This window comes from Myotis daubentonii, chromosome 4 (assembly GCF_963259705.1).
Source record: "Myotis daubentonii chromosome 4, mMyoDau2.1, whole genome shotgun sequence".
NCBI lineage: Eukaryota > Metazoa > Chordata > Mammalia > Chiroptera > Vespertilionidae > Myotis > Myotis daubentonii.
In genome coordinates, this window is record NC_081843.1 from 28266170 (window position 1) to 28286915 (window position 20746).

The window sequence follows — 20746 nt, forward strand, 5'->3', positions numbered from 1 at the left end:
GTCACACTCAAGGCAGGGTCGATGGGGAGGTTGCGGCGCGACCCCGTCACGCACAGAGCAGGGCCAATCAGGGGGGTTGGGGCTCTGTACCCTGTCATGCACAGAGCAGGGCCCATCAGGGGGTTGGGGAGCTCCCCCCTGTCACTCACAGAGTAGGTCCGATAGGGGAGTTGGGGCACTGTCCCCTGTCACCCACAGAGCAGGGCCAATCAGGGGATTGGGGCGCCGCCACTGTCACACTCAGGGCAGGGCTGATGGGGAGGTTATGGCTCTACCCCGTCACACACAGAGCAGGGCCCGTGGGGGGGGGGGGGGCGGGGGTTGGGGTGCCGCACCCTGTCACACAAGCAGGGCGGATCAGGGTGTTTGGGCGCTGCCCCCTGTCATGCTGATCCCGGTGCCGGGAGCATATTACCCTTCTACTATATAGGGTAGAGGCCTGGTGCATGGGTGGGGGCCGGCTGGTTTGCCCTGAAGGGTGTCCTGGATCAGGGTGGGGGTCCCCACTGGGGTGCCTGGCCAGTCTGGGTGAGGGGCTGAGGGCTGTTTTCAGGCTGGGGGTGACTGAACTCCCAACCTCTCCTTTTTTCCTTTTTTTTTTTTTTATTCTGGGCCAGCTTTAGCTTGAGGCTTGGCTCCAGCTCTTAGGCTTCTGCTCCTGAAAGTAGGTTTCTGGCCTTTGCATACAATGTTGCGAATCTGCTGGCTGACGTCCGGTGGTATTTGTTACAGTGTTTGAAACTGCAGGCTCAGAGGCTTGCAGCCGCAGGCGGGGAACGTTGGTTGGTTTCCTCCGTCACTGAGGCAAGCAAGCCTCATGTTAGTTTCAAGCTGCCTGGCTGCCAGCCGCCATCTTGGCTGACAGTTAATTTGCATATCTTGCTGATTAGCCAATGAAAAGGGTAGCGATCGTACGCCGATTACCATGTTTCTCTTTTATTAGTGTAGATGACTACAAAATCCAGACCAGAAACTCCTGTCTGCCACACACAGGCCAGGAGGCACTTTGTCTGTCGGCGGTAGCCACTGCCCTCACCTGGGAAGGGGGGGCTGACAGCTGGTGTCAGCCAAGAGAGAGTTCTTGCTTTACCAGGTAAACGGGCTCTTTACCAGATACGGTGGCTTCCCAGCTGCCGGGTGGTACCCAGTCTCGTTGGCAAATTTCCAGTATCTCTCTCGCAAGAGGAATGCTGCACCTTTTGGTTGTCTCTGGCGAGTGAAGATCCCCTTTTTATTTCCTATTACTCTCTGCGGTGCTAAAAACAAGCAAGAGATGATTCAGATGACTCCAATGGGCCAAGCTGGAGCCCAATTGGGCACTAAGAAATAGCCTTATAGTTCAGGGTTGTTTGGTCTGATGTGGCCTCTTAATGGGCTAGAGATTTACTACTGCTCCCCAAAATACCTTGGCTTACCGGTGTCAATTTTTCATCTGTTAGGGGAAACCATCCAAAATTGTTTATCTTTTACTTGCAAACTAAGGTCTAAAACATTAAGGTACCCAGCTGCCTGGAAACTGGAGGGAGCTGAGATGAAAAGTTACTCTTCCCTAGTGGGAGCCAGAGTCCTGACCAGCCTCAGGTGCCTAGGTGGGACCTCCTAGCAGATGTCCTCCAGGCGCCTTCCAGCTGGGCTCCCTCTCCTGGTGGCTGGTCTGCCAGAGCTGAAGCTGGGAAGGGAGTGGAGCTGGCGAGAGCCGTCGGGGCTGCGCTCTCAGCACACCTCCTCTCCACTCCTTGTGAAACCAGTTTCCGTAAAACCAAAGTAGATCTTTCCCACCAAGAAGTTCAAACAACAGGGATCTCTTCCACAGTAAGCAAATGGCAGGCACTGTACCAAGCATGTCATCAAATGGCTCCCTACATCAACCTGCAAGGTGGTGGGCACTGACCCACGGTACAGGTTTATGAAACTAGGTCACTTGTCCAAGGTCACTAACTCTCCCCACACGAAGCCGGGGCACCTGCTCAGGAAACTCGACTGCCACGCAGGGTATTTCCAGAAGCCGTTCATCTCATCAGCCAAGCAGAGTAGAGGCTCATGTTCTCATTCTTCTGTTTGCCTCTTTCCATTCTAACTTTTAATTAAACTTTAACCTTCCAAAGACCTGTCTTTCCCCTTAAGTAATGCACACTAATTCCCACTACCACCAAACCCTTTCCACCCCCAAACTGCCATCCTAAGTTTATGGTCTGGAGCAGCCCTATGTGTCCCACTTGTGAAAGGAGTACAGATGTATTCTCTGGAAGACGTTTGAACACTCCCACACTCAAAGTGCTTGGACATGCCCGGCCGGTGTGGCTCAGTGGTTGAGCGTCGACCTATGAACCAGGAAGTCACAGTTCAATTCCCAGTCAGGGCACATGCCAGCTGTGGGCTCAATCCCAGTGTGGGGCGTGCAGAAGGCAGCTGATCGATGATTCACTTTCATCATTGATGTTTCTATCCCTCTCTCCCTCTCCTTTCATCTCTGAAATCAATAAGAATATATTTTTTAAAAAATGCTTGGACCCTTCCCTGTATTTGGCGAACCTGCCTCATACAAGTGAATAATATCTTACATTTCTCAGGCATTGTACCGTACTCCGGAATAATGAATGTATCCCACAATGCCCACTTTTCCTCATACTGTTCTGAAATAGACATGGCAAGTTAGCCATTCGACCTCAAGAGAGTAGGCTCTCCCATTTGCTTTTTTACTGTAAAATGGGGAAGCAAGCAAGCGATTATTGCTCCCTAAAGGCAACTTACTTTTCCTAGGAAATGCTCTGTGAAGCCTCCATGGATTAGACCCGCTTTCCCCCTCTCGTTTCCAGTGTTCCTACCACCAAATGTCCTGAACTGAAAGGCAGTATGTTCCATAAACCCAATTGCCACCTACTTTGGTCAGTCATAAAATCGGCAAAATTCCAGATGAGCTCTCCAATCACATATTCTTTGCGTTTTTGATCCAGAACCAAATGATACTGCTCGAGCACACTTTTCTGGTACTCTTCACTGAACATCAGAGGTGGATCCTGGAATTCAAGGCAAAGAGAGAACTTAAGAATCGGAACTGGCAGAATTGTAAATGTCAGATAAAAATAAAGATCCATGTGATGATGACCAAAATATCTGTCCTCAGGGTGGGCCGCTGGTGGTGTAGACAGCCAGGGTATGATGAGCCCAGAGTAAAAAGAGATTTAAAAAAAAAACCCACACAAAAACAACCCTTAATCAGTAACCACTTTATTTATCAACAGGATTTGATACTTGCTTTATCTTTTCCATCTCTATTCACCAGCTGAACTACACTGGAATTAAAAATGTCTTTGACTAATTTAAAGCTCAAGTCTTCAGCAGCTGCATCGTATAATTTGAGAACTAGTGTGACTCACTCAGGTTTACTCACCTCAGGCTCACCTTTATCTCGTCTGGGTAAGTAGCCGCTGTTTAGCACATTCATCCGTTCAACAAATAATCATTTAGTATCTGCTTATATGGCAGGCATTGGAGATAAAGTGATAAGCAAGAAAGATAAGCGGCCTCGCCCTCACAGGCTTTCCAATCCAGCAAGAAAGACACAGGGAAACGTAAGGAGGTGAGCGAGCGGGGAGAGCAAAGGAGCTGGGGATGTTTGGCTGAAGGGGCTAATGGACTCGGGGGCCACAGAGAGCTCCCTGAGGAACACTGAAGCCAAGACCTGCCAGGTGAGGAGAAGGCCATGGCCACAGACCCATCCAACCTTGGTGAAGAGCTCCTGTGTGTCCCGCACTAAGATAGAGATCTTTCAGACGTTCCTGGGTCTGAGTTTTCATCTCATGGGAACCCAGGCCGGTGGGGAGTCGGGGCGGGGGTGGGAGGCTCTAGTCTTACTGGTAGATGCTGAGGGATGCGGAGACCAGTCATTTGTGAGAGAACAAAGCCCTGTTGGCTTTGCCTTTCTTTTCCAGTGAGAAGGATTAAAATGCTGTAGAAGCAGCACTGAAAATAAAACGGTACAATTGAGGCACAGTTTTGTTTCAGGTCCAAAGTTGAATTTGAGGGCAGGGCAAGATGTAGATTTTCTTACTTTGCTTTAATGGAAATGACCTTGCATTGTCCAGTACTACTCACACGTGGCCATTTAAATTTAAATCTAAATTAAACCAAATCAACTTGGGCAAATTAGTCACATTTCAGGTCCTCAAAGGCCAGGTGTGGCTATGGCTGCCCTTGTGAGCAGTGCAGATACAGAACACTTCCATCGCTGTAAAGGCTCTAGCAGACAGTGCTAACCTAGGCTGAGTTTCCTAAAAATTCAGAGTTGGCACCTTTTCAAAGAGGGAGGACAAATGTGCATAGACACTGTCTTCATGAGCTAGTTCCCTCCTTTGCCAGTTTGCAGAAGTGGAATTCTGTGTAAGCAAGATGAATTTAAGGGTGTGAACAGAATAATACAGTTCATATGAGTAGCTGTTTGACACACCATGAATCAGCCTACGAAGGATTGTGTGGCAACAGATCCCAGTAGCTGTGATGGCAGTGTGAGGTGGCTGGGGTGGAGACGAAGGGCTGGCTGTGGTTCAAGAATCCCTATGAAGAAAGTCACCACAAGATAAAGCAGCATATCTCTGGTGAGGAAATGGACTAAACAATGAGAAAAGAGCTAGTGATAAAAACTTGCTCCAAGATTTCATGCATTCCCTTAACAAACATTGGTTAGCACCGATGGCGTGCTGACCACTGCTTAGTGCTGGCAAAGCAACAATGAATAGGGTTCAGCCTCCCTCCTAGAGCTCACAGTCTGGTCAAGGCAGAGCCAAAGAAATAATGATAGTGCCAGTGAGAGACAGCAAGACAGACACCAGCCTGGCAGATGGGGTACAGGCCACTGAAGAGGGAACATCTCAGCTGAGACCTGAACATAGGGTAAGAATGCACTGGTTGGCGATTGTGATGCTAACAAGGGCATTCCGGGCAGAAGGAGGCCAATAGCTTTAAAGAGGCTGCCTCTGAGGACCAAGTGAGGGAGGCCTGCGTGGTGGGCAGTGTGCGTGCCGTGCGGAGGGGCAGGCTGGGTGAGGCTAGAGAACTGCAGGGAGGTCGTCGGGACAGGTGAGGGCGGGAAGAAGATGCATTTCTAACCTGGGGCAATGAGTGACATCACTGCCCAAGACAGAGAAGAAGGAACAGAATGTTCTGCACTACTTACATGGTGAAGCCCTGTGATGGCATCCGCCCCATACTCGCTCTGAATAATCGGCTTCTGATACGTCCTGTACCAGTTCTCAAACTGGGTGGCCAGCTGCACCTGAATCACCTCCAGGTGCCCGTAGTCATGATACCAGGACAAGTAGCTGTTCACACAGATGACATCCACGTACGGTGCCTAGGACAAGAGCATGAAAGCTAGTCGCTGCACCAGAAGATGGTGGAATAGTCAGGACTCTCCTACTCAGGGGCCATTCTGACAGAGCAGGTAAAAAGGGGACATGGAAAATGAGCTGGATGCTTACATGTGTAGTCAAGGAGTGACCCCAATGGACAAGTCTACACTCCTGGACGGACGCTCCTGACCTGGCTAAGGTTCTGGCGAGGGCTGAGGCTGATCAGGCGCCCAGGGAGCTGCCCTCAGTGGAAGCCCAGGAACCATCCAACTGGATTCTGTTCCTCTCTAGCTAGTGCTCCTGTCACTAGTCCTCCCCCATCTGGCCCTGCAGAAATGTTCCCAACAGATGCCGTTTCCCCGTACTGTTTCTGCGCTTGTACTGTGGGCCTTAAAGTGGTTAGAAGACTCCCTCCTAGCAGGGTAGCCAAGATGACGGAGCGAAACAGCCTGGAGTCTAATCAACACAGAGCTCAGGAGTCAGCAGCAAAGACTAGACAGCCCGCCCTCGCCGGTTTGGCTCAGTGGATAGAGCATCGGCCTGCGGACTCAAGGGTCCCGGGTTCGATTCCAGTCAAGGGCATGTGCCTTGGTTGTGGGCAAATCCCAAGTAGGGAGTGTGCAGGAGGCAGCTGATCAATGTTTCTCTCTCATCGATGTTTCTAACTCTCTATCCCTCTCCCTTCCTCTCTGTAAAAAATCAATAAAATATATATATATTTTTTTAAAAAAAGACTAGACAGCCCATTGTCGAGTCTCTAATGCCCAGCTCACCTCCGGACCCTGCATCGGGACTGGTATGGCCTGTTTTTCCCACGTGACCGTGGCCTCTTTCCAAACTGTGGTGGTGGGAAATGCAGAGGAAGAGGAAGCTGGGGGGACCTCTGGGTGGACACATGTACAAGGATCACACATCCCGCCAGATGAGTCTGGCAGCCTGAGGAGGCCTGCGGGTGCTTCGCCATCTTTATGCTTCTCGGAAGGGGGTTGTCTCGACAGATGGCAGGGGAGCACCAGGGCTCTGAGCTTCTTTCCACCGGTGATCACAATCGATATTTCTGTAGAGTGTTTTCCCATCCATTCTTTCTTTAGATGATTTCTCTTTCTATAGCACTTCCCTCCTAAGTACTGGCCTTCAGCTCTCCAGGGGAGCATTTTCTTTGTGGCCGGGCACAGTGAGGGAGGCCACTGGGCCAGCCAGCTGTGGGAGCCTGCCCTTCGATCCTCAATCTAGATCTAGCTAATCGTTCCCAAAGCTGGCTGATGACCGGAGTTCACTGCAGAGCTTTTTACAACTCAGATTCCCACCTTGGACTGACTCAATCACAATCTCAACATCCAGACACCTTAGTGGTTCTGATGATCAGCCAGGTTTGAGAAACAATTGACAATGATGACTTTAGGTTCCCTTAAACCTTTGCCGTTGTATGAGCACAGTGAACTGAGGTGCATACAATTAAACTGAGGCACCTAGAATCTGGACTGAGAACAAATTAATTCTCCCTGTGCCCAGCCTCCTTGGACGTAGGAAGCCACACTGCCCAGTGAATAGCAGGTAGTTATCTCTGACCTACAGCCCGTCTATGAAAATGCTGGACTGGCGGCTCATGGTTCTTCCGCTCACGTGGCCCAGAAGCCCCCTCCAACCTCAAGGATTCTCCTGTACACAGTGTTCCCCTAATGACCTGGGCCCACATCAGGGGGAAGGACTAGAGGACAGGACAGAGGAGACGAGAGGTGTGGGGAACCCCCAGACTCACCCCGAGGTCTGTGTCATACTTGGAGTTGGTCACAAAGGTCACAGGCCGGGAGGGGTCCAAGGCTTTGGTGTGAGCAATCAGCGTCCTGTCGTGGAGGGCAGAAGACAGGGCTGCTGTCAACTGGGAAGGGCTATCAGCCACCTCTCAACCCCTCCCTCCCATCCCCTGCCCCGCCAAACCCACCGCTCCCCTCCTTCCTCTAAGTGTATTTTAGGTACGCAAACATGTTCCTCTAGTCTGAGATCATGTTCCCTGACATCATTCCTTCTCCCTCCCCAAATCCAAGCTTCCCCTCCTCCAAAGAGGCCACCTCGCAGGGAGAGCTGGGTCCTTGGGCTGGGCACTGCCACAAACTGGGTTTGCAATCTCTGAAAAAGCTCTTGACAACAGGGCTGGATGGGGTGTTGATTAGAATGGCTGTTAATTTAACAAATAATTAGGGAGTGGCGCTAGGACACAGGGCGTGTGCTGTGTGCGGGGCACTCACAGAGACCTCACAGCTGTGCCACCGCTTTACGGAGCAGTGGGAGAGGGGCACTTGCAGGTGTGAGAAATTGCAACTACAAGCGGTAGCAGGAAAGAGGGCTAGGAGACAATCCCAGGGCACACACTGACGGGGGGGAGTCAGTGTTGGCCTATCTGAAGAAATGGCATTAATGCTGAATCGCATTAACCGAGGAGGGATGGCAAGGAGAGGCTTCCCAACAGAGGAACCTGTCAGGTCTCCCAGGGCAGGTCACCTGCCCTCACTGTTTAAGCCTATGTTCCCCTACTCTTTCCTCACAGCTTTTCTTTGCTTTACACCCTCTCCCCATAACTGCTTTTCTCATTCTGAGGCTGTGGTTTCCACAGGCCAGAACTGTACCCCTTATCCTCAAGCCTCAAATCCACACTCCGAAATGGCCTGTTTGTCACCTGGGAAGGTTCAAAGCCTAGCTGAGCTCCTCCAGCTCAGGCAGCTCTATCCACACCCTGCCCCATCCTGCTGCTCCAAAAATCATGCATCTCCCTCTTCCCACTTCCAAAAAAGCCCATCTGGAACTTCAGGCACCCGTTCCTGGGAGCCTATCCTTTCACACTCACAACAAAAATTCTGTCCACCAGCCCTGCCTCAACACACCACGGGGCCCCATGCACTCTGGGGCTGGGTGTTCAGAGCTGTGGGTCATTTTGCCCAGGTGGGTCACTCCTCAGAGCCTTCTACAGTGTGGCTCAGCTGAGAGCACTCCATGAAACTGGCATGCAGTGTGCCTCAGGGAGTGTCTGATAGCCTCTTGCAGCAAGTGAAATAATTTTCCTGTGCAGGCAAAGTTGTGACGGGCAGGAATGTAAGAAAGAGGAGGAACCCAAGTCCTGGCACTAGCATCAGCCTGCCTTGCTTCACAGCTGGGCCTCGCCTGGGCACTTCACCAGCCCAATACAAGTAGCAACCATCTACAGATCTCTCTGTAGCTCCTGCCAGGTGGCCCCAGGCAGTGGCTAACTTTGCACCTCCTGGGAGTCTCCAGAGCCAGTGCACCAGGTAGGTGAACAGCTTCAGGCTATACCAGATTACAATTCTGCACATTCACAAGCGACACACTCAAGGGGAGACTCAGCACCAAAGCCCCACTGAAGCAAGTCTTGCTTCCTAGGGAAATCTCCTGCTCAGCTGTTCTTCCACTGTAGTCGTAGCTGGTCTTCATGGCCAATTGGGCTGGAGGTCAAGTCCTCCCAGTGACACCAATAGCAATCAGGGCTCACCTAGAGTGCCCAGCTCAGGTGACTGGGGAGGCTGAGCCACAGGGCCCTACAGGACACCTACTACACAAGGCCACTCTACCAATTCCAGGAGACATAGCGGCTCTACCAAATACATAGAAATAAACACAGGGAAGCAGCGAAAATGTGGAAACAAACATGTCAGAAATGGAAGCAAGCAAACTACTGGATACAGAGTTTAAAACCATGGTTTTAAGGTTACTCAGCATCTTAATGAAACCTTCAAGGGACTTAAAGAGTACTTCCAGGGACTTAGTGAGACTTTTAAGTATCTTAATGAGAATGTTGAAGACATGAAAAAGGACCGGTCAGAAGTTAAGCCTATACTAACTGAAATAAAGAATAATTTACAGGGATTCAACAGTAGAGTAGAGGATTTTGAGAATCAAATCAATGATTTGGAATATGAGGAAGCAAAACACACCTAATCAAAAGAACAGAAGAGTGGGGCTGAAGGTGGGGGGTAAGAGATCAACCGAAGGACTTGTATAAGCATAATCAATGGACATAAAACACTGGGGTGTAGGGGAGGCAGGGGAATGTCAAGGGGGGGAGGAAGGAGACATATGTAATACTCTTTGTAATACTCTAAGCAATAAAACAAAATTAAAAAGAACAGAAGAAAAAAAATCCAAAAATATGAAGATTGTGTAAGCCTCTGGGATGATGTCAAGTATACCAACATTTGCATTATGGGGGTGCCAGAAGAAGAGAGAAAGGAAGATATTGAAAACCTATTTGAAGAAATAATGACAGAAAACTTCTACCTGGTGAAAGAAATAGACTTACAAGTTCAGGAAGTACAGAGTCCCAGACAAGAGGAACCCAGAGGCCCACACCAAGACACATCATAATTAAAATGTGAAAGACATGCCGAGACCGGTTTGGCTCAGTGGATAGAGCATCGGCCTGTGGACTGAAAGGTCCCAGGTTCGATTCCGGTCAAGGGCATGTACCTGGGTTGCGGGCACATCCCCAGTGGGAGATGTGCAGGAGGCAGCTGATCGATGTTTCTCTCTCATCGATGTTTCTAACTATCTCTCTCCCTTCCTCTCTGTAAAAAATCAATAAAATATATATTAAAAATAAATAAATAAATAAAATGTGAAAGACAAAGAGAGAATCTTAAAAGCAGCAAGAGAAAAGCAGTTACCTACCTACAAGGGAGCACCCATACAACTGTCAACTGATTTCTCAACAGAAACTTTGCAGGCCAGAGGAAGTGGCAAGAAATATTCAGAGTGATGAATAGCAAGGAGCTACTCTATACAGCAAAGCTATTCTATATCATAAAAGCCTAATATGCTAAGTGTCCAGTCCGTTGAACCAAAGTGTAATATGCTAATGATATGCTAAGGCTGCTCAACAACTCACTATGACGTGCACTGACCACCAGGGGGCAGACACTCCAACTGATAGCTTAGCTTGCTGCTGGGGTCTGGCCAATTGGGGCTGAGCAAGATGGGCTGGACATGCCCTGGAGCCCTCTTGCGGTCCCTCCCCAGCTAGCCAACTTCCAGCATCTCTCCCCGGCATTGTCGTACACCGGTGGAGTCCCTTGGCCTGGCCTGCACCCTCTCACAATCTGAGACTCCTCGGGGGATGTCGGAGAGCCGGTTTCAGCCCAATTCCGCAGGTCAGGCTGAGGGACCACACTGGTGTACGAATTTGTGCACCGAGCCTCTAGTCATTTAGAACTGAAGGTCAGATATAGAGCTTCACATACAAGAAAAAGCTAAATGAGTTCATCACCCACCAAACCAGTATTACATGAAATTTATGAAGAGGAAGAATAAGAAAAAAAGATAAAAAATATGAATAATCAAATGGCAATAAATACATATCTATCAATAATTTAATCTAAAAGTCAAAATAAATGAACAAGAAATCTAATGAACAAAATAAACTGGTGAATAAAATAGAATCAGAGGCACGGAAACATGGAACAAACTGACAAATCTGAGGGAAGCTGGGGGGTGGGCAGGGAGGGGCAGGGGGGAGGAGATTAGCCAAAGATCTTACATGCATATATTCATTACCTATGGACAAAGACAATAGGGCGGTGAAGGTCTGGGATGGGGTGGGAACCGGGTGGAAGGTGACAATGGGAAAAAAGGGGGACATCTATAATACCCTCAACAATAAAGATTAAAAAGAGAGAGAGACAGAACCAAGGAACACAGGGAAAGGAGGACCCCTCCCACTGTGGAAACACTGCCCCCAAGTGGTGGTTCTTTCCATTGCAATGCAGTGAGAGGGGAGCAGGGAGGGAGGAGCTACTGGAACCATGAACTTCAGATGGCCTGGTCCTATCCAAATGTAACTTTAGAATACTCAGAATATGCATGTTGTTGAAAAGCCTGTTTATAATTATGTGGGCAGATAAGCTGGTTTAATGAAGCCTAGCTTCGCTTTATAGATGAACCCAAAGTATCACAAAGTGGATGGGGTTTTTTTTGGAGTTTCAACACACACCAAATTTCCCAGGAATGGAGACACCTTTAAAAGTGAGGGTAGATTGATGAGAAACCAAGATGGCGGCATAGGTAAACACCGGAGATTGCTGCCTTGCACAACAACTTCAAGAATACAACTAAAAGACAGAACGGGCATCATCCAGAACCATAGGAAGGCTGGCTGAGTGGAAATACTACAACTACAAGAAAATGAAAAAGCATACCGAGACTCAGAGGAGCTGCGGTGCGGAAGTTAAGTGCACAGGTATGGAGGCGGACGCGGAAAGGGCTGGCAGCTGAGGACACGGTTGGCTTTTTCAATCGAGAGGGTGTCTCAAGCTCCCGACTCCTCTGAACTCCAGTTCTGGGTGAGTCTCTGGGGACCCAGACTGATACGGGGAGAGGCTAGACTGTCTGGCATCGTTCGCATCTTGAGGGCAGCTTTCTCTCAGAGGTGCTTGCAGCGATTGCCCGGACACTGAGACTCGGGGTCCCTTAGGGAAGGACTGACGATCAGCCATAGCTGTTTGCTCTGCCCTATTGATCCCCTGGGGCCCCGCCCCGCCCAAGCTGTGCACGGAGGCTTTTGCAATCTGAAAATTACCTAACAAACTTGCAGCTGGCCCAAGGCCCCAGGGCAACTTGCATTCCTTCACAGCTGAGCTCCTGCTGAGTAGCCTCAGGCAAAGGCTAGATTAGCACCTCCTGAGAGATCCAGGAGCCTGTGTACCTGGTGGTCAGTGTAGGACCATCCAGATCACAACTCCTCAGATCCATAAGGGACACACTCAGGGGGCAGACTCAGTGAGCACCAAAGCCCCACTGAAGCAAGTCTTGCCCCAGAAGGGTGTCTCCAGCACAGAAGTTCTCCCACGGCAGACACAGCTGATTCTCACAGCCAATTGGCCTGGAGGTCAATTCCTCCCAGTGATAACTACAACAATCAAGGCTTAACTACAACAAGACTGTGCACAAAGACCACAAGGGGGTGCACCAAGAGTGTCCTCCTCAGGTAATTGGGGAGGCTGAGCCACTGGGCCCTATAGGACACCTAACACACAAAGCCACTCTATCAACACAGAGAAGCATAAAAAATGCAGAGACAAAGAAACAGGACACAAATGACAGAAATGGAGGAAAACAAACTACTGGATATAGAGTTCAAAACCACACTTTTAAGGTTTTTCAAGAATTTTCTAGAAACCGCCGATGAATAGTGAGACGCTGGAGGATATGAAAAAAGACCAACTAGAAATTAAGCATATACTGACTGAAATAAAAAATAATATAACAGAGATACAACAGCAGACAAGAGTATCCCAAGAATCAAGTCAAAGATTTGAAATACGAAGAAGCAAAAAATACCCAACCAGAAAAGCAAAAAGAAAAAAGAATCCAAAAATATGAAGATAGTATAAGGAGCCTCTGGGACAACTTCAAGCGCACCAACATCCAAATTATAGGGGTGCCAGAAGAAGAGAGAGAGCAAGATATTGAAAACCTATTTGAAGAAATAATGACAGAAAACTTCCCCTACCTAGTGAAAGAAATAGACTTACAAGTCCAGGAAGCACAGAGAACCCCAAACAAAAGAATCCACAGAGGACCACACCAAGAGACACCATAATTAAAATGCCAAGAGCAAAAGACAAAGAGAAAATCTTAAAAGCAGCAAGAGAAAAACAGTTAGTTACCTACAAGGAGTACCCATACGACTGTTAGCTGATTTCTCAACAGAAACTTTGCAGGCCAGAAGGGAGTGGCAAGAAATATTCAAAGTGATGAATACCAAGAACCTACAACCAAGATTACTTTATCCAGCAAAGCTATCATTCAGAATTGAAGGTCAGATAAAGAGCTTCACAGATAAGAAAAAGCTAAAGGAGTTCATCACCACCAAACCAGTATTATATGAAATGCTGAAAGGTATCCTTTAAGAAGAGGAAGAAGAAGAAAAAGGTAAAGATACAAATTATGAACAACAAATACACATCTATCAACAAGTGAATCTAAAAATCAATTGGCCGAAACCGGTTTGGCTCAGTGGATAGAGCGTCGGCCTGCAGACTGAGAGGTCCCAGGTTCGATTCCGGTCAAGGGCATGTACCTGGGTTGCGGGCATATCCCCAGTAGGAGATGTGCAGGAGGCAGCTGATCGATGATTCTCTCTCATCGATGTTTCTTACTCTCTATCTCTCTCCCTTCCTCTCTGTAAAAAATCAATAAAATATATATATTAAAAAAAAATTAAAAAAAATAAAAATAAAAATCAATTGAATAAATAATCCGATGAACAGAATAAACTGGTGATTATAATAGAATCAGGGGTATAGAAAGGGAGTGGACTGACTAATCTCGGGGGCGGGGGAGGAAGGGGTGCGGGAGATACGGGAAGAGACTGGACAAATATCGTGCACCTATGGATGAGGACAGTGTGTGTGTGTGGGGGGGGAAGGCAGAGGGTAGGGTGGGAACTGGGTGGAGGGGAGCTATGGAGGGAAAAAAGGAACAAGTGTAATAATCTGAACAATAAAGATTTAATTTAAAAAAAAAAAAAGTGAGGGTAGATTAGCCCTAGCCTGTTTGGACAGCATCGGCCTGTGGACTGAAGGGTCCCCCGTTCGATTCCGGTCAAGGGCATATGCCTGGGGTTGTGGGCTCGATCCCCAGTGTTGGGCTTTCAGGAGGCAGCCAAGCAATGATTCTCTCTCATTGCTGATGTTTTTATTTCTCCTTTCCTCTCAGAAATCAATTGTATATATATATATATATATATATATATATATATTTTTTTTTTTTTTTTTTTTTCCTAAAGTGAGGGAAGATTATACTTGGTTTTGTGTGTAACTTTACCTAGAGTGGTTCACCATTTTGGAAATGCGTGGCACCGAAGGGAACTCCTCGCGGTACCAGTGCCAACATGGCACCACTGCTGTTAGCTTTTGGAGTTAAGCTTTCAGGGGGTTCTGTATGCAGGAGTAAGCATTGACCCTTCACTGGGTCTTCTGGGGAGTCAGGCCCGTGTATTCATGTATTATTTTATAAACGACTCTCCTTGATATCACAGTCAGGCCATGCCACTATTTTTTTTTAACTTGAAGGTATATGTATAAGTAGGTTAAGTTACCTCTGGATTTCATTTCAGGTGTGAAAAGCAGACTCTGAGTCTCACTGGGTTGAAATTACAACAGGCAGGTATGGATCTGGTCCCCTGAACTAACCAAGTCTGGATGCACTCAAGTCTGGGCTGGGAGCTGGAAGGCAGGGTCTCTTCTCCGGCCCAGGCCAGGGCAGAGGAGGGCACTCACTTGAAGTAGTAACCTGCAGGTTCCAGGAAGGAAGTGGGCTCATTGGCCACAGACCACATCACGACGGCTGGGTGGTTCTTGTCCCTGCGCACCAGCTCCTCCATCACCTCAAGGTGGTGCTGCAGAGAATGGTTGCTGTAGCTCTGGCTATGGGTGGGGAGAAAAGGGAGTGTGTCATCACCTGACAGGCTGGGCAGCATGGGCAGCATGGGCAGTGGGCACTCACCTTAGCTTGATGCCCACGCCAGGGCTCTCATCAATGACCACGATCCCATACTGGTCACAGAGCTGCATCACCTCCTCCGCATAGGGGTAGTGGCTGGTACGGAAGGCGTTGGCACCAAGCCAGAGAAGCAAGTTGAAGTCCTTCATCAGCAGTGGCCAGTCGAAGCCCCTCCCTCGGATCTAGGGGACAGCAGACTAGAGTGACCCCTGCCCCCCGTCCCCGATGCACTTCCTTCTAGAGCTGGACCCATCAGCCCTCTATCCAGCCAAGCACGGACCCCATCAGGCAGCAGTTTTGAGCAGTTTGCTTAACTGCTCTGAGCTGCCCGCAACCACTGTGGGGGCAGGGGGAAGGGAAGGACGAGAAACAGCCCCCACAGGGACCCAGGAGCCCCAACTCACGTCTGAATCCTCATGCTTGTTGACCCCATGGAAATAGAAAGGTTTCCCATTAATGAGGAACTGGTTCTTTGTGACAGCCACGGTGCGAATCCCCACCGGGAGAGTGTAGAAGTCAGACATGGATCCAGCTGCCGTCTGAACAGTCAGCCTCACCTAGGAAAGCCAAGCACTGGAGTGAGGCATCCTTAATGGCCTGAGTCCCACACAGCCGCCCAGCAGCAGGACGGCCCCGTGTAAACCACAGCAGCCCACCCCTGGGACACAAGGTGGAGAGATTGAGAAATTACAGGCTTCTGCCATTAGCAAGGAAGAACCTTTCCCCACCCTGCTCCTCGAGCCTACTCTTCAAATCTGGGCTGCCCCACCCAGCCCAGAAAAACTCAGGCTGGGAATGCTTCAATCCAATTGACTAGGAAGCTCAGACGCCCATGCCTGCCTGTCCACCTGCTAAAGCCAGGGAGGGTTGCTGGAAGGGGGCAAAAGGCCTCCCACAGCCCCAGTCTTAACCACCATTACCTCCAATGAGTACAGGTAGGCAGGGTGCTCATGCATCAGGTATGGCCACCAGAGGTGGGCATTGGGCACCTGCAGCTGGCCGCGGCCTCCAGTCCCCCGGGCCACAATGTTGCCTTCCTCATCCTGAAGGTACACTTCCAGCTGGAAGTGTTCACTGCCCTGGATGGAAATCTGGTAATGCACCAGCCCTGTGGGAGACAAGAGATCAGAGAAGAGAGAAGGAAGGATGTGACCTGGGTCACACAGATGAGAGGACCCTGAAGCCACCACTGAGGAGTCCACTCAGGCCCTGAGACTCCAGCCAACAACTGTTTATTTTTTGAGATTAACCTGCAGTGAGGAGATTGAGGGCAGCACAGTGCGGAAGGGACATGGGATCCCCATGTATCCTGAGTGATGTGATTTTAGACAAGCCCCATTTCTCATTGGGCTCTATATCCTCATGAAAGGAGGTCAGACCAGATGGGTATTTCAGAAGCCCTTCCCAGCTTACACAGGCTGGATTTTAGCTCCTCAGGTAAATGGGAACCTGTGAGGGTTAAGAAATGCTGGGAGAACCTTTCTCCTGGAGCATCTTTCAAAACTGGGAACAGAGCCACTTGGGGCCTGGCGGAGGGGAGATCCTGCCAAGAGCCCTCACCAGTGTTTTGGTCCACGCTGGTGGTGACGTCGATGTCATCAATGTAGGTGGTGGGCGTGGTATAGAGGACCACCGGCCGGTGCAGTCCCGCGTAGTTGAAGAAGTCAAAGCTTGTGTCCTGGACAAAGTAACCGTTGGGGTACCTAGAGAGGGAGGACAGTGGCCAACTGGGGTCTTGCCCTGCGGCCTTCACCTCACCGCTGCTAAGGCAGGTGGGAAGACCCTGGGCAGGGTGGGGACTGGAATGGGGGAGCAGGTTCTGCTCACATGGAGGTATCTGTCCGGTAGAGGATGGTCCCTGGCGGCAGGGTGTGGGGGGCGAGTGTGTTGTTGACGGCGATGGTGATGCGGCAGGAGGACAGGGGCCCGCTCTGGACCAGCTTGCTGATGTCAGCCTCGAACGGAAGGTGGCCCCCCTCATGCTCTGCCACATGGACCCCATTCACCCACTGCAGACACAGGAAAATACGGGGAGGGGGCCAGAGCATGAGGAAGGGCCACTGCCATCTCAGGTACTCCCTCACACAGAGGTGCCCTGCCAGCTTCTACCTGCCTCACCAGCCTGATGGGAGGAATGGAGCTCCACGGAGATTAGACAGCCCTCCCCAGTGTGGGGCATGAGCGCTTCCCCCCACCCACCCCAGAGGGCAGGCTGTCAGGTGACAGCTGGGAGCCAGGCACCCCAAGGAAGACCCATGCGTGCTCAGCAGCCGCACCTGCCCGCTCGCCCTGCCTGCTGCTCGCTGTACTGACCACAATGGCATAGTAGTGGGCGCTGCCAATCCTCAGCACCACTCTTGTGTTCAGGTCCTGGGTCCATCGCTGGGGCAGCGTTGCCTCTCGTTCATACCACACCCAGCCGACAAAGCCACGCAGCTGCCCATCCTGGCCCACATCATTGAAGCTGGAGGGAACAGGCATGTCCAGGGTGGGACCCGACTGGGGAAAGAAGGGCCAGGATCAGGTCCAGACCACCTGGGAATCTAAGACCAGGGCCCAGGCAGCCCCCTTCCCCAGAGGCCAGGTACCCCTGCAACCCTGCCTTCAGGAAGCCTTCGCCAGACCCTGGAGGTCTAGGCCACCTCCCCATTGTAATTCTTTGCCAGCAACTGGCCAGTCTATGGAGCTCGTTTAATTCTCACAACTCCGTGATGTAGACATCAGTCACTCACTCGTTCACTGGACAGTGCAGGGAACACCCGCAATGTTGTTCTGGGCACGAGGAGTAGACGCTGAACAGGTCTCTGTGCCGACAGGGGCAGGGGACTATCTCAGGAGTCAGGGAAGGGCTTTGGGGGCCAGGGCCATGGGATGCTGCCTCAGCACAACCTGGCAGAACTGGGTGAACCTGAGCCGGGCAGGGAATCCCTTGAACACCTCAGGTCCAAGGCAGGGCAGGGGTGAGGCAGAGCGCTCAGCGAACCTGGACGGGGAGGTGGCACCTCTAAGGAGGGGATTTCCTCTGTCCTTCACAGCTCTATCCCCAGGGTCTGACACAAGCCCTGGAACCCAATAAATACTGGCTGAATGGATGGATAACTTGCAGATGAGGGGTCGACTGCTAGGATGGTTTATGTCCAAGGACTGGCGGGGCCAGTTTTCTCAAGGCAACCAGCCCAGGGTCTCCGCACCAGGGAAAGAGGTGAGCCCAGGGAGGGCCACAGGCAGCCTGAATGAAAGGAGGAGGGGACGATCGGCAGAGCCCCGAGACTAAGGAAGATAGTGGCCGGGCCGCCCCAGGAGGAAGGCGGGCCATGCAGGGGCTGCTTGGCCGGGGAAACTGTGAGTCTGGCACATGCCCAGAACCCAGCACCCCGCCACCACCACTTCCTTTTTTCCTCCCCTGCTGACTGCTGGGCAACAACCCCCCAAATAGCATCTGGGAGAGGCGAGCGGCGCATGGCACACAGGCCCATCCCAGCCCCGGCTCCAGGCAGAGGGGAGACCTGGGGGTCCCTGGCTGGGCCTCGACCTGAACCGGGGACCCACGGTCCTGCCTGCCAGGGCAGAGCTGGCCCCGAGGGGTCCGCCGCCCGCCCTCCTCCCGCTCCTGCCCGGCTGGGCCCACCCACGGACCCGGCTCCACCAGGGCCCTTCCCCCGCCCGGGAGGGTGGGCGCCCCCCCAACCCCCGACACACACAGACTTTCGGTTCCCGATCCGCCCTCCGCTTGGCAGCTCCTTCCGCGACGGCAGAGCCCCCTACGCCGCCAAGCCGGTCACCTTCAACCCCTCGGGGCTCCTAGGGACTTGCCGCCCAGGCCCCTCCCGCCCCGCGGCTCCCGCACCTCTCGCAGCGGCGACCGGTACCACTGCTGCTCGAAGCCCCGGAGCCGATTTTCGGAGAAGTCGGCGCGGAACTTCCAGAGGCCATCGAGGTCCTTGCGCTCCCGCGACGCGCTCTCCCGGGGGTACAGCATCCCGCCCTGCAGCGCCAGCCCGCAGCCCCAGAGGAGCGCGCCCAGCACGGCCCCGGGGACCGCCCGTCCCGCCATGGTCTCAGCGCCCGCCAGCCGCTCGCCGGTGGCTTTAGGGGCCGCTGCGCGGGAGGCGGGGCCGGGGCCGGGTGGGCGGGGCCACGGGTCCCGCCCTCAGCCTCCGGCGGGGTTTTGGCTTAAGGCGGTGCCCGGCCTGGAGGAGACCGGCGGGCGGGCCGCTGCGTGGGAGGCGGGGCGGGAAGGGGGCGGGGCCTGTGGGGGCGGGGGCGGGGCCTGTGGGGGCGGGGGCACGGGTCCCGCCTGCAGTCTCCGGCGGGGTTTTGGCTTAGTGCCCGGCCTGGAGGAGACCGGCGGGCGGGCCGCTGCGGTGAACTCGCCCCGTCTGCCCGAGGGCTGCGGGGACCCCGAGGCTGGACTCCAGGGAAGAGGGACCCCGAGCCTCCAACCCCGAAGGGTGCCCGTCCCGCACCCCCCACCCCTCCCCACCTTCCCGGGCACACTGCCTGCCCCCCCCCCCCGCCCTCCCGGACTGCTCCGCCCCGGGTGTCCACACCCGGTCCAGGGCGGCAGGCCAGAGCGAGACCCCGGAAAAGGGCGGGGTTCCGCCAACTCCCACCGGACCTGTTTCTTCAGAGGCCGGCCTGCGACGCCATTGCTTCTGCCTGCTCACTGGACACCAGTGGGCCCAGACGAAGTCTTCGTTGTGCCAGGTGGGGTCCCGCCTCCGGGACACCAGTCCCGGGAACTAGGCCTACCCTGGGGGCCCAGGCTGCAAGGATAGGGGACTGATGGCCCCAGGAGCCCAGTCTGGATATCATTGCTCCTACAATTACCTGACTTTTTAAAAAAATATTTTTCATTTTTGCTCTGATTTCATGCTTACCTAAGATTCTGATAGTGGACCTTGATACTAGAAATGGAATCCCAGTGAAGTAAAAGTAAAATATATTCTAGGAACTGCCAAGATGTAAAGGCTTTCCCCCAAATGCTTACAATATAAAAATAAGAGAAAGTAGGATGCAAAAGTATATGCAGCATGGTCCCCACACAAATACAGATGTGAAGTGTTATTATCGGTTATTATTGAAGTTGTATAGGTTATTTCCATATTGTTCTTCATACTTTCCTGATTTCTTAAAATCTGTAATGAACATGCATCATCATCATCATCATTATTGATTTCAGAGAGAGGAAGGAAGAGAGGGAGAGAGGGATAGAAACATCATTGATGAGGGAATCATTGATTGGCTGCCTCCTGTGAACCCCCGACTAGGGATCAAGCCCGCAACCTGGGCATGTGCCCTGACTGGGAATCAAACTGTGACCTCCTGGTTCATAGGTCGATGCTCAACCGCTGAGCCACGCCAGCTGGGCTATTATTATTTTGAGAGAACGTTTATTAAAGCTGGGGACAGTGAAACAAGGAATACAGGACAGGGCGTAGGACAGGAGAAGCAACAGGAAAGAGGCTTGGGGGGCTGCTTGGGCTCACTGAGAAACGTCACAGAGAAAGAAGCGAGCCAAGGCTGGGCTGCTGTCAGCTCACTGGAAAGTCAGAGAAAAGGGGGCCCTGAAGACAGGCTCAGGGGGTTAGTCCCGGAGAGCTGCCACTTCCCATTGCTCCCCTGGTTGCAAGTCTCTTGGGGTGCCTTGGAGTTTAGGGGATCCACGCCTGTGGGGGAAAAGGATCTGGGAGGAAAAAGCCAGGGCACGCTCCCAGGAGAGAGAATGCACCTAACATGCATTATTTTCACAATCAGAATCAAGCCAATAGGTATTTAAAAACCACAAATAGGCAAAATAAAGAAACCAATAAAGGTCTACCTGTCCCTATATATTAATAAATTAATTTTTCATTTACCCATAAGCCTTTATAGATTTAGTTTATACAAGC

At 51.6% G+C, this 20746-nt stretch overlaps 1 protein-coding gene across 2 annotated transcripts; it reads right to left on the reverse strand.

Annotated features, from left to right (window-relative positions):
- Window positions 1–949: 949 nt before the first annotated feature.
- GUSB (glucuronidase beta) lies at window positions 950–19006 on the reverse strand. 2 transcript variants are annotated; one of them, XM_059693343.1, is made up of 12 exons: window positions 18703–19006; window positions 17169–17354; window positions 16683–16864; window positions 16416–16558; window positions 15776–15963; window positions 15260–15412; window positions 14859–15037; window positions 14633–14779; window positions 7108–7192; window positions 5174–5350; window positions 2882–3017; window positions 950–1256 (listed from the first exon to the last, which is right to left on the reverse strand). In XM_059693343.1, exons 1-12 carry the CDS (start codon window positions 18907–18909, stop codon window positions 1087–1089), a joined length of 1953 nt encoding a protein of 650 aa, XP_059549326.1. In that variant the 5' UTR covers window positions 18910–19006; the 3' UTR covers window positions 950–1086. The 2 variants fall into 2 exon arrangements, with proteins under 2 accessions (XP_059549326.1, XP_059549328.1); XM_059693345.1 differs by lacking the exons at window positions 16416–16558; window positions 16683–16864; window positions 18703–19006 and having other exon boundaries at window positions 17169–17235.
- Between the last annotated feature and the right edge of the window lie 1740 nt (window positions 19007–20746).

Excerpts from the sequence above, each read along its gene's own strand:
- GUSB (XM_059693343.1), bottom strand. The coding sequence starts at position 18,909 with ATGGCGGGACGGGCGGTCCCCGGGGCCGTGCTGGGCGCGCTCCTCTGG. Across the intron at positions 16,559-16,682 it reads TACCGGACAGATACCTCCAT|GTACCCCAACGGTTACTTTG; the intron begins GTGAGCAGAACC and ends CTCCCTCTCTAG. Across the intron at positions 15,964-16,415 it reads CAGCGTGGACCAAAACACTG|GGCTGGTGCATTACCAGATT; the intron begins GTGAGGGCTCTT and ends TGTCTCCCACAG.